This window comes from Echeneis naucrates, chromosome 15 (genome assembly GCF_900963305.1).
Source record: "Echeneis naucrates chromosome 15, fEcheNa1.1, whole genome shotgun sequence".
In the NCBI taxonomy this organism is placed as follows: Eukaryota; Metazoa; Chordata; class Actinopteri; order Carangiformes; family Echeneidae; genus Echeneis; species Echeneis naucrates.
In genome coordinates, this window is record NC_042525.1 from 17,468,299 (window position 1) to 17,478,068 (window position 9,770).

The following is a 9,770-nucleotide window of genomic DNA, read 5'->3' on the forward strand; positions in this document are numbered from 1 at the left end:
TCACTGTGTAGTGTGGCAAGTTACTAATGACAATCGAGTTGTTTCTCTTCCGATGAATAACACTGTAGCTTCTTGTTCCCTAGGCGACTGTTGTCATGACACAATGACACCTGACCTGACAGACCGACCGACATCAAGACCTTCTCCCGACCACTGACACGACATTTGACACCTGTCTGACCTTATTTCTGGTCAAGTGACCTTGCTGTGACTCAGTGATATAACAAGTGCACAGTAGGATCAGCTACAAAAGGCTTAGCAGCATGATCATATATAATAGTGATTCGTGCTTTTATGTTTGTTTTAAGTACATAGTTTAAACTTTGACATTGTTTTTGGCTTCTGTCAGCTGGGCTAATTATGTGCATCCACAACAGTTAGCACACAACGATTTATCAGCAAGATGAAGAAGTAGTTAACGTCTTAGTTACATTATAGTTCATAGTTGGCAGTCCCTCTGTGGGCAGGAGTCTGCAATCTGTTGATTGAAGAGGATTTGTAAAGTTGGCTGTAGACAGATCTGATCCTTCCTTCTTCCTTCATGGTGTTCCCTGTATTTCAATGTTGAGCTTCGTACCACTGTGTTTATTAGATTAATTGTGTTTTTTTTTTATTTTTTTTATTTTCCCCTCTTTAAAAATAAAAACAAGCTCCAAACACCACCTATTCTGTCTTATCTCTTCTTTTGTAGCCACACTACAAAACACACGACACTACAACCAAACTAATAACTTGGAAGCAGTAGCTGCAGTATTTTCATTATTTCATTGAGATAATTTCATCATCTGAACTGTCCAAATGGTGTGTGGCTATGGACTGGTGCCCTGTTAAGTTTGACCTCACCTGAGATGCCAGCTGGGAGTGGCTCCAACACCCACTGTGACCCTGACAGACAAGTGTTCAATGAAGGATTGCATTCTCAAGTTAAATACACAGAAAGCGTAGAGTTGTTGTTGACAGGGCTTTTTAAGCAAATTTTAACCTTTCCTTTAAACCTAATGTAATTATCAGCCTTTAAAGCATTTAGATAGCAAGAATACACAAAACCTAATTACATTTGAATATCACTGACACTAAGGCTGAATCAAGAAGAGTGAACTGTGTGCATCAATTGGTTATTGATTATATGAACAGATGCGGATTTGGCATTTTGCACAACTGAAGTACAAGATCAACACTTGTCATTAATTGATTTGGGGGTCCATGTTAAGAGTCTAGTTTCTAATTTCTCTCTGAAATGACAGTTCGACCAACACATCTGACCTGGGACCAGGCTGTGGGCCTGTGGAGCAGACTGGTTGGTTTCTGGGCTATGAAAACTATACTGGACTTAGTATGTTGCTTTGTGCAAAATGGGAGCAACAGTTTGAGCTGAAAAAAAGTATGATTGTCTAAAGATGTCTGTGTCCAGTGAAATTATGTGGGAATTGCTGACTTTGAAGAAGAGACACACACTGGATGTACAGTCATGTTTTATTTCTTAAGGAGGCAACTCATGAGAACATTATTTACAATACTGGGCTGACAAAATCGGATCGCTTAGGTTCCCTGCTGGGGCTCAGTTACACAACTAATCCTGTCTCAGAGACACTGCTGATATTTTCAAAGCAAGGTTTGGCTATCTCCTTCAAAGAGTTACACAATTCTCATAACACAAGCATTGAAGAGTTTTAATTTAATTTAAATAAAATGGTGGCTGAGGGAAAAAATCTTCACTAGACTGAATGATGAAAGATCCAACATTCTCAGAGTACAGCTCTTTGGTCAGAGCAGGTGGTTTCCTACCACAGAATCACTCCCGTTCAAGCTCTTTTTAAACACCCATGAATAACGTTATTTAACGCATTTCCAGCAGCGCCTGCTTGCAGGTTTGGTGCTATGATTTTTACGCCCTGGTAATGTCTCAGCAAATCACCACAGTGATCATGAAGAGAAGCACTCGAAGCCTCACTCATCTAAAGTAAATTTATTTTCAACGTAAGCCAGCGTTGAGCCACAAAAAGTGCACAACAGCCAAACTGTCTGGTAATGGAAACTGACAAGTGACATTGTGTGGAGTTGGCCCTGGATGACCCTAATGCCCAGCTTTGGAGGTCTGGACATCCAATGGACAGGAAGTCTGGGATGGTGGTGGAATGTGAGGGCCAATACAGCAAACAGAGGGGGCAGAGACAGGCAGTGATGTCGTGACATAGTCAGGCTTTATTACAGGAGTCTCTGAATTTTAAAATCATTCAAACATCTTGTCTCTTTGTTGTTAAGCTCCATGCACCCATCAGTCCATCTCTTTGTCACTTAGTCCGTCCCAACTTCCAGTTCCCACGCTGCCTCTTAGTCTTCCAGTGCCAGTGTGTTCAGCTCCTCATCAAGCTCCTCCAGATCTTCACCTGTGAACAGGTTCTCGTCCACTGGTACCTCCTCTTCTGCTTCCTCCCCTTCCTCTCCGCCTCCATCCTCCCCTCCTCCCTCTGCTCCTGAAAGCCCATTGGCCTCAGCACCGCCGCAAGCTCCGTTCAGCTGCTCCCCTGTAGGGAGAAGGATTTTTTTAGTCACGCTGGTTAATATGTTGTATAGACTGCTTGTTCTTATATGTCTCTTATTAAGGTAGTCTTGAGCTTTATTTAAACAAAGTGTATTTCTACTGTAGTTTAAACCATTTTTGACATGGCACCTTCTTATCAGAGGGTCTTTCTTACCATTGTCTTCTGTTGGTTGGCTCTTATTTCGAGAGGTGAAACGGTCCATAGATGCTACAGTAATACCTGTGTTGTCAACCTCTTGTGGAACAAAACGGGATAAGTCTATGTCCTGGACTGCTGTTGTATCGATCTGGAAAAGGAATGATGAACAGCAGGATTTAGACATGAGTGTGACAAAAAATCTGATGCATAAAAGTCTGACCTTTAAAACGTGTAACTGATGTGAAACCACACCAACAAAAAAACCTAAATTGCAAAAGTTAACTCACAAAGTCACACTTCAATGATTTTTGACAGATGTGGTTATCAGGCAAAGCTTAAGCGCAACTGCTAATTTGTTCACTTAATGCCCTAAAAGTTGACAAAAACCAGACAGACAAAGCTGTTACACAATATTATTTCCAGAGAAAAGGAACCAGGAAATTGATCAAGGTACAGAAAGCCCAATCGTGCTCAATTAAGAAATGCAAAGAAAATTGGATAAATGACAATTGCTTTTGTTTATTTAATTTACGGAATTATTTCTAGCCCAAATCTAACACAGGAAGAAAATGCATGAGCAATGCATTTTTACCTGGATTATCATGAGATTGCTCACAGATTAGGAAACACTGGTCACTTACTTCACCTCATACAGTAACTTTGTTGTGGCTAAATTCATGTGCTGAACCTGAACACTCTGTACATTAATGAAGTAAGAGTTTGTTCAAAATTAACAGGATGTACAGTTCAAAGGTCCACTGTGGCATCAAAGTGTCAAGGTCACTAAAAGGTGGACAGTGGTCTGGGTCAAGAGCCAGACACTGTTCTATCCAGAACCAGCCCTATAAAAGACTGAGAATTACAACATCTTCACAGAGGTTTTTTATTTTAACCAGCAATGACTTCCTAACCTTCTCAAGATCATGTGACGCTGATAAGCCAATTGCTGCAAATGAAGTCACTGAGTGAGAAATGGATGGGTAGAAATTTGTGGGAAATTATATTCTACTTTCCCCACAGATAATCAGATACTCCTTTTTACTTTCTATGTTATATATCATATTAGAGGAAAGGAGCAGTTCAAATCCATGAATTTAAAATGTGTTATTTTTGAAAAATTATAAAAGAAAATAACAGGCTACTTGTTTCATTAATGCTTCATAAATACTCAATAAATTTAAACTGATTCCTCATTTAGGGAATCAGTTTGCATAATTTCAAAAATCCCCCTTTTGATAGAACTCATTTGCTGCCTCTGTTCACTGTAATTTAACTACATAACTGACTGAAATCAGATGTTGCAGTGTAACCAAATAACTTGCTCAAACATGGAAACATTAACAGACTAAATGAAACACTAAAGGAAAACTTAATACATTTTGACTGCAGGAGAAGAAAGCAGAAAGCAGAGTCTATGACTCTGGGCAGTAATATATTAGAAAAGTTATTTCTGAACTGTAATTATGATAATGCCATAGTTACCCTTTCTTCGTCATCTTCAATTTCATTACTGGCATATTGAGTGTCATCAGCTTCAGCGTCGTCATCATCGACAAGCTCTGGGCGGAACTCGAACACCTCACGGCCACTCACCTACACATTAATTAAACACTTAATTCCTTTGTTACCATAAAAATAATCACTCCAGCAATAACAGGAGACAAAATGTACACTCAGAAAATGACCACATCTATAAAAAGAATATGTGGTGACCAATACCACCCACACCAGTCGGAACCAGACTTACAACTAGTGATTTTCCAGCCTTGAAGTCAGCCTTCTTCTTCTCCATCTCCTCTCTCGCTTTGTCCACCTGTTAATCATAAAATAAAAGCTTCTGACATGCACTTGAATTTTCAGAGGACCTTCTTTCCACTGGGAACTATGAAGGAGCTAAAGTTAGAAATCGATGATGCTGCAACGTTAATTAAATGTTCCAACCTTTTCCTGCCGTTTCCTTTTCTTCCAAGCCAGGAAAGTTTCCAGGGTGATCCGAGTCACATTGACACCCAGAGCTGCACGCTGCAGGGGAGAGCATGATATCATGATGTGGAGTAAAGAACTTCCAAGGAGCATCAGGACATGCGGTGTTTAGCACTTTTAACTCCAGGTGGTAGCCATTTTTTGGCAAACAATGTCTGAAGAAATCTGGTTCGATTCTCAGGTCTTTGGGCTCTCTCTTAATGGGTACTTTACACTTTTTACTGCAGATTTGTCCTCCTCCATGAAATAATTAACCCCATCTCGAAATAATTTTACTGTAGTATCTCTTAATGTGATTTTACTATTTTAAAGGGAGGACTAAAAATAGTAAATAGTAAAAAAAAAAAAAAAAAAAAGTGCAAAAGTAAAAAAAAATGTAAAAAAAAAGTATTAATTTATTTACTGGTATTAGTGACATCTTATTTGGCAGCATCCCTCAGTAGGCCAAGTTAATCACCAAAGTGTGGTTAACACGTCTGAACAGTTCTATTAGAGGTTAAGCTCTAACTTTGGGTAGCAGGTGTGTATTTTTATTTAAACTTTCTTGTCGTAACCTCATGTCTACTTATGTAGATGTTGACAAATTGGAGTTGGCTATTTACATACAATTCTTGTTTTGGAGTAGAAGTTGGAGCAAAATGCAACGCATATTTAGTTATTCTGCACTAATGCAAATGCAATCCTTTTTCTTAAGGTTGTGCATAACTAACTCTACCTATGGTCATCCATGATAGCAGGAAGCAAATGTATTGCAATGCAAGATAAGTACATAGCCGATACTATGAAAGAGAAAGCATCTTTACTTTCATTCGTTTGGGCTCTCTATGTTGCACTTCACTTCAAACCTCCAAATATTATATATCCAGAGTTGGATTTGAGTCTAATAACCACAACCTGCCAGGAGCAGACTTTCCATCCGACGTTACCTCATTTTCTATCAGTTCCTCCAGCGAAATTTCCTCCTCCTTCTCCTCCTTCTTCTTGTCTTTCTTCAGTACAAAGCCAGGTGGCAGGGCGTGTCGGTACATGCAGCTATCACCCCCAGCAGGACACACCCAGAACCAGCCATACTTATTATTCTCTATGGCCTCCAAGAAGTACTTGCACACCTAATGACAACACAACAGAGCAGAAACTGATACATGGAGGAGAATGGGAAAACAGACTGGATCTTGTGTTGTTGCAGTACATATATATATATATTGGTCCATATGGTTGAAGCCACTCATCAATGATTTAATGAATCATCTACTAACAGAGCTTCGATACGTCTTTTTTTTTTAAGGTAGTCTTGGTTTTGTCAAACAACATAAAACTAAAGGATCTCCCTGAAGCCTCTCTACATGTCAGTTAACAGGGCTGTTTTAACGTTTCTGCCCCCAAAGACTGATTGCCTTCAGTCAGGAAAAAAATGTCACATCTTCAATTGGCCAAATGTAACAAAAATGGTGTTTCTCTACATGATATGCTTCGCTTTAACATCCTTGTATTTACTTGATGTTCCAATATGTAGAACAGACTTACAATTTGTGTTTTGGCTTTCTTCTTCTCAGCTTCTCCATGTTTTTTGTTGACCACCTCCTCCAGCTTCTTTTCATCCCAGTTCTCCATTGTGTCTAAACATAATAGAATGAGTCTCATTATTTTTACACAGACAAAGTATTGAACATTGTGAGTCATCATGTTATCAAACCATACCGTCACAATAACAGTGTATAGCACAGACATTTCTATGGTTATTTTGGGTGACTATGACAACACACAAAGTCACTTACAATGCACACTAACCTTTCTCCAGGTCTTCATCTCTTTCATCCACATAAACACTTCTCTTCTCGCATTTCCTCTCCATGGACAAATCATGGCTGAACTTGCATTTGTCACCCTTGGTGCATTGCCCCTGTTTAAAAAAGGCACACAGCACCGACTTTGGGTCCACACCTGCAGAAAATAGAAGAATCTATTGTTCAGATCAGTTGAACACAAACAGGAACAATCAGCACACAACAAATAAAATACAGGATCAGCCAATACTCATTCATGTTCTGTCACAGAGGGCTGTTTGCTACCTTTGCTGACTTTTTGGGCAGCAACGACAGGCTTAAACAGTTCATTGAGTTCATCCAGCTCTTTTTTCTTATCAGCTTTCTTGGTGGTCTTATCCGCTTCAGCCTGAGCGACCTCCAGAAGATGAAATACACAGAAAGAGAGAGAGAGAAGAAAGATTAAAATTTGTGGCAAGTTGTTCGATTTATTATACATATCTGACTACAAAGACCAGTGTGTCCACCAACTGATCAAAAATGAAAGGGGAAATTTAGGAGACAGTGAGAGAGATGAAAAGTGAAGAAAAAAACATAAGAAACTGTATTCTAACCTGTCTTGCACTTTGTTGTCCATATTTCACTTGCTGAGTAACATTCTTGATGTACTTCTGTTGTTTGGCGCCTTTCTTGTTCTTCAAGCCAAATGTTTTGTCCTAGAAAAAAACAAAACAAAACAAAAACAGCTCAATTAATCATCAGTCTCATAATTAGCTTCCAATATTATCCCTTTAGCAAACAACGCCAATCTAATAAGAACAAGCTTGTGCACTTATTTCCTTTTATTACAAATCAATAACATTTAAATGATAATGGGGAACCCACTTCCAGCAGCACAGAGCTTGAGGGTCCCTCAAACACTGAGTAATTACTGCCTGTCCTTGATTTCCACAGGCAGCAAAACTGCTGCAGATTGCTTTATAGACAAGAAACCAGCCTGGAAGAGATGACATATTCTTAACACCTTTTCGTAAAAGAACAAAAATGCTTGTTTTTTGTCACTTTTTTTTCCTTATACTGTAAAGCATTGTCTTATATTAATTGCACAATCGGGGTAGCGTCAAAAATGAATTCATACAATGTTGACACACTCATCGACGGAATGCAAAAGTTGCAAGATGCAATGACCTGTACAGCTGCAGGAATCACACAGTTTACAGAGATCTTCAATTTAGAGAAAGGCAGCTGTTTTCTTGGGCATTTTTCAAGTGTTTGTGGATGGAGGCTAGTAAGTGATTTCAGCAACCAAAGTTTGAGCCACAAAGCTCACATATTTTTCTATAAATCAAGAAAGAAAAAAGCAGAAGGGAAAAGTCATTGTCACATTGCTATGATGTGATAACTCTTGACACAATAGCAAACACTGTATATATTATCTTTCTCAGAAACCGAAAAGTTTGGTAAAGAATAATCTCTTTATCGAATTATACATTAATAACATACTCTTATTCGACTGTACACAACCCTATAGGATGTACTTTGTTTCCGTTTTTTAATGGGGTAGTTGGACAGAGGATATGGCGAGCATTCAACGTTTTATTTCATCTTCCAGTCATCTCTGTCTTGTTTCTTATCTTGTCTATGGCGCTTGGACACAGACAATGTGTCTCCCAAAGTTGTGAATAGATTTATTGTCAAAACACAGCTCCATAGTGACATTAAATTGTTGGCTTATGTATTTTCTAATAAAATATTATTCAAACGTGGGTAACAAGTAGATGTCTATGCCACACAGGACTGCGAGCTGTCAGGCTTGGGAAAGACAGCCATCACGGTTGTTTTCATGGGATTTATAGTCACTAATGGCATATAAAGTGTTATCACACTGCTGAACTTATCTCCGCCTGTTGAAATTTTCCTCTGATGTCAGCAGAAAGTGACGATTTGGCCTTTGGAGAAGTTACAGTAAAACCTGAACAACAACGATGACAGGTAGCTATGGTTACACTGACAAAAGGATGAGGCGGTGACGATAATAAGCGGCTTTTACAGAAAGATATCAGTATTACAAGCACCGGAACACGTGAAAACCTCAAAAATAAGTTCAAAACTTTGACACCTATTTCAACTGGGCGCTGAAACAGGCTCAAATCCGTTCCCTGATCTGTCCGGAGGGCCGACCAGAAAAGCCCGCAGCACCACCCCTAACATTGCTTACTTGTTCAAGATCAATCGATATAGCGCACTAAACACATTAAAGATGACATATAACCGCTTCTCCTTTAAATCGAGAACTTTATTATTTATTAACACCTTAAGAGAACAACTATGAAGACTTTCTGCGGCGGCACGGCCCTGTTTGCAGTTCGGCCTCCTGACGGCTGGCTAGAAGTCGCAAGATTAGGTTACACGTCTTAACGACATCACAATTAGGCAAATAAACTCCTTAAATTAACACAAGAACCAGGTAGCACTGACAACGAGCCAGAAACCAGTGTTTCTTTAACGTTCACTTATAAGCACTTGTGTTAGCTTCCGTTAGCACTGAGCAAATGCGGTAGGCTAGGTGGTCAGCTAATGCTAAACGCCGACATGCTAACTCGTGTGGATTTTACCTCAATTATCTTTTCCTTTTTCTTCTCTTGGGTTTTTTTATTTCCCGCGGCCGGTGCGGGTTTCTTGGGAGGCATGTTGACTCAGATTTAGCTGTGTACAAAACGCGTGTAATTCGCTGTGTGGTATTTATCTTGACGTGGTATCTCAGGTAGAATGTCGGCTCCACATTACCCAGTTGTTGCTAGCATGGCACAACGACGGCGCTCGTACGCCGCATGTGAGTTGTTGATGTTATGTGTCGTCATCACGCATTCCAAGATGCACGACGGGTATTGTAGTCTGTAATGAATCGACGGTATCAATTAACCTTTCATTCATGCTCTATCTACCCTATGGCTCTACCGCGTATCCGTTTCCGGGTCACGGGTGGGTGGGTTCTGGAGCCAATCCCAAACACGTGAAAACCTCAAAATAAGTTCAAAACTTTGACGCCTGTTTCAACTCGGCACGGAACAGACTCATATTATTTTTTAGTTCTCCTATATTACTGATGTTGGCTTGTCTTGTCCCAGCTTCTTACAATGTGAATCAAGAAAAGGATATGATGTTGACGTTGATTTTTTTTTTATTTTTTATTTTTGTATTCAGGTTGTGTGCCTTGTCAGAGCATACTATTCTTACACGATGATCTATAAAACTTGGGATTAACCGCTTATTGATTCCTTTTTTTTTCTTTTTTTTTGCGCATGCTTCTGAACCAAAAAACACACAGTGCTATTGGGTCAGG

At 39.5% G+C, this 9,770-nt stretch overlaps 1 protein-coding gene across 2 annotated transcripts; it reads right to left on the minus strand.

The window, feature by feature from the left end:
• Positions 1 to 1,455: 1,455 nt before the first annotated feature.
• On the minus strand, positions 1,456 to 9,248 carry zc3h15 (zinc finger CCCH-type containing 15). Of its 2 annotated transcripts, none has more exons than XM_029521006.1 (11): positions 9,043 to 9,248; positions 7,042 to 7,143; positions 6,734 to 6,836; positions 6,453 to 6,605; positions 6,189 to 6,280; positions 5,591 to 5,773; positions 4,623 to 4,703; positions 4,429 to 4,494; positions 4,164 to 4,274; positions 2,697 to 2,829; positions 1,456 to 2,525 (listed from the first exon to the last, which is right to left on the minus strand). In XM_029521006.1, the coding sequence occupies exons 1-11, from the start codon at positions 9,115 to 9,117 to the stop codon at positions 2,332 to 2,334; spliced, it is 1,293 nt and encodes a 430-aa protein (XP_029376866.1). In that variant the 5' UTR covers positions 9,118 to 9,248; the 3' UTR covers positions 1,456 to 2,331. The 2 variants fall into 2 exon arrangements, with proteins under 2 accessions (XP_029376866.1, XP_029376865.1); XM_029521005.1 differs by having other exon boundaries at positions 6,734 to 6,845; positions 9,043 to 9,247.
• Between the last annotated feature and the right edge of the window lie 522 nt (positions 9,249 to 9,770).

What these genes read in the sequence shown, in the direction of transcription:
- zc3h15 (XM_029521005.1), bottom strand. Translation starts at nt 9,117, where the DNA reads ATGCCTCCCAAGAAACCCGCACCGGCCGCGGGAAATAAAAAAACCCAA. An exon ending in AGGAACTGATAGAAAATGAG is followed by an intron (nt 4,704 to 5,590) that starts GTAACGTCGGAT and finishes TCTCCCCTGCAG; the next exon opens with CGTGCAGCTCTGGGTGTCAA. An exon ending in TTGAAGATGACGAAGAAAGG is followed by an intron (nt 2,830 to 4,163) that starts GTAACTATGGCA and finishes TTCCTTTTCCAG; the next exon opens with ATCGATACAACAGCAGTCCA.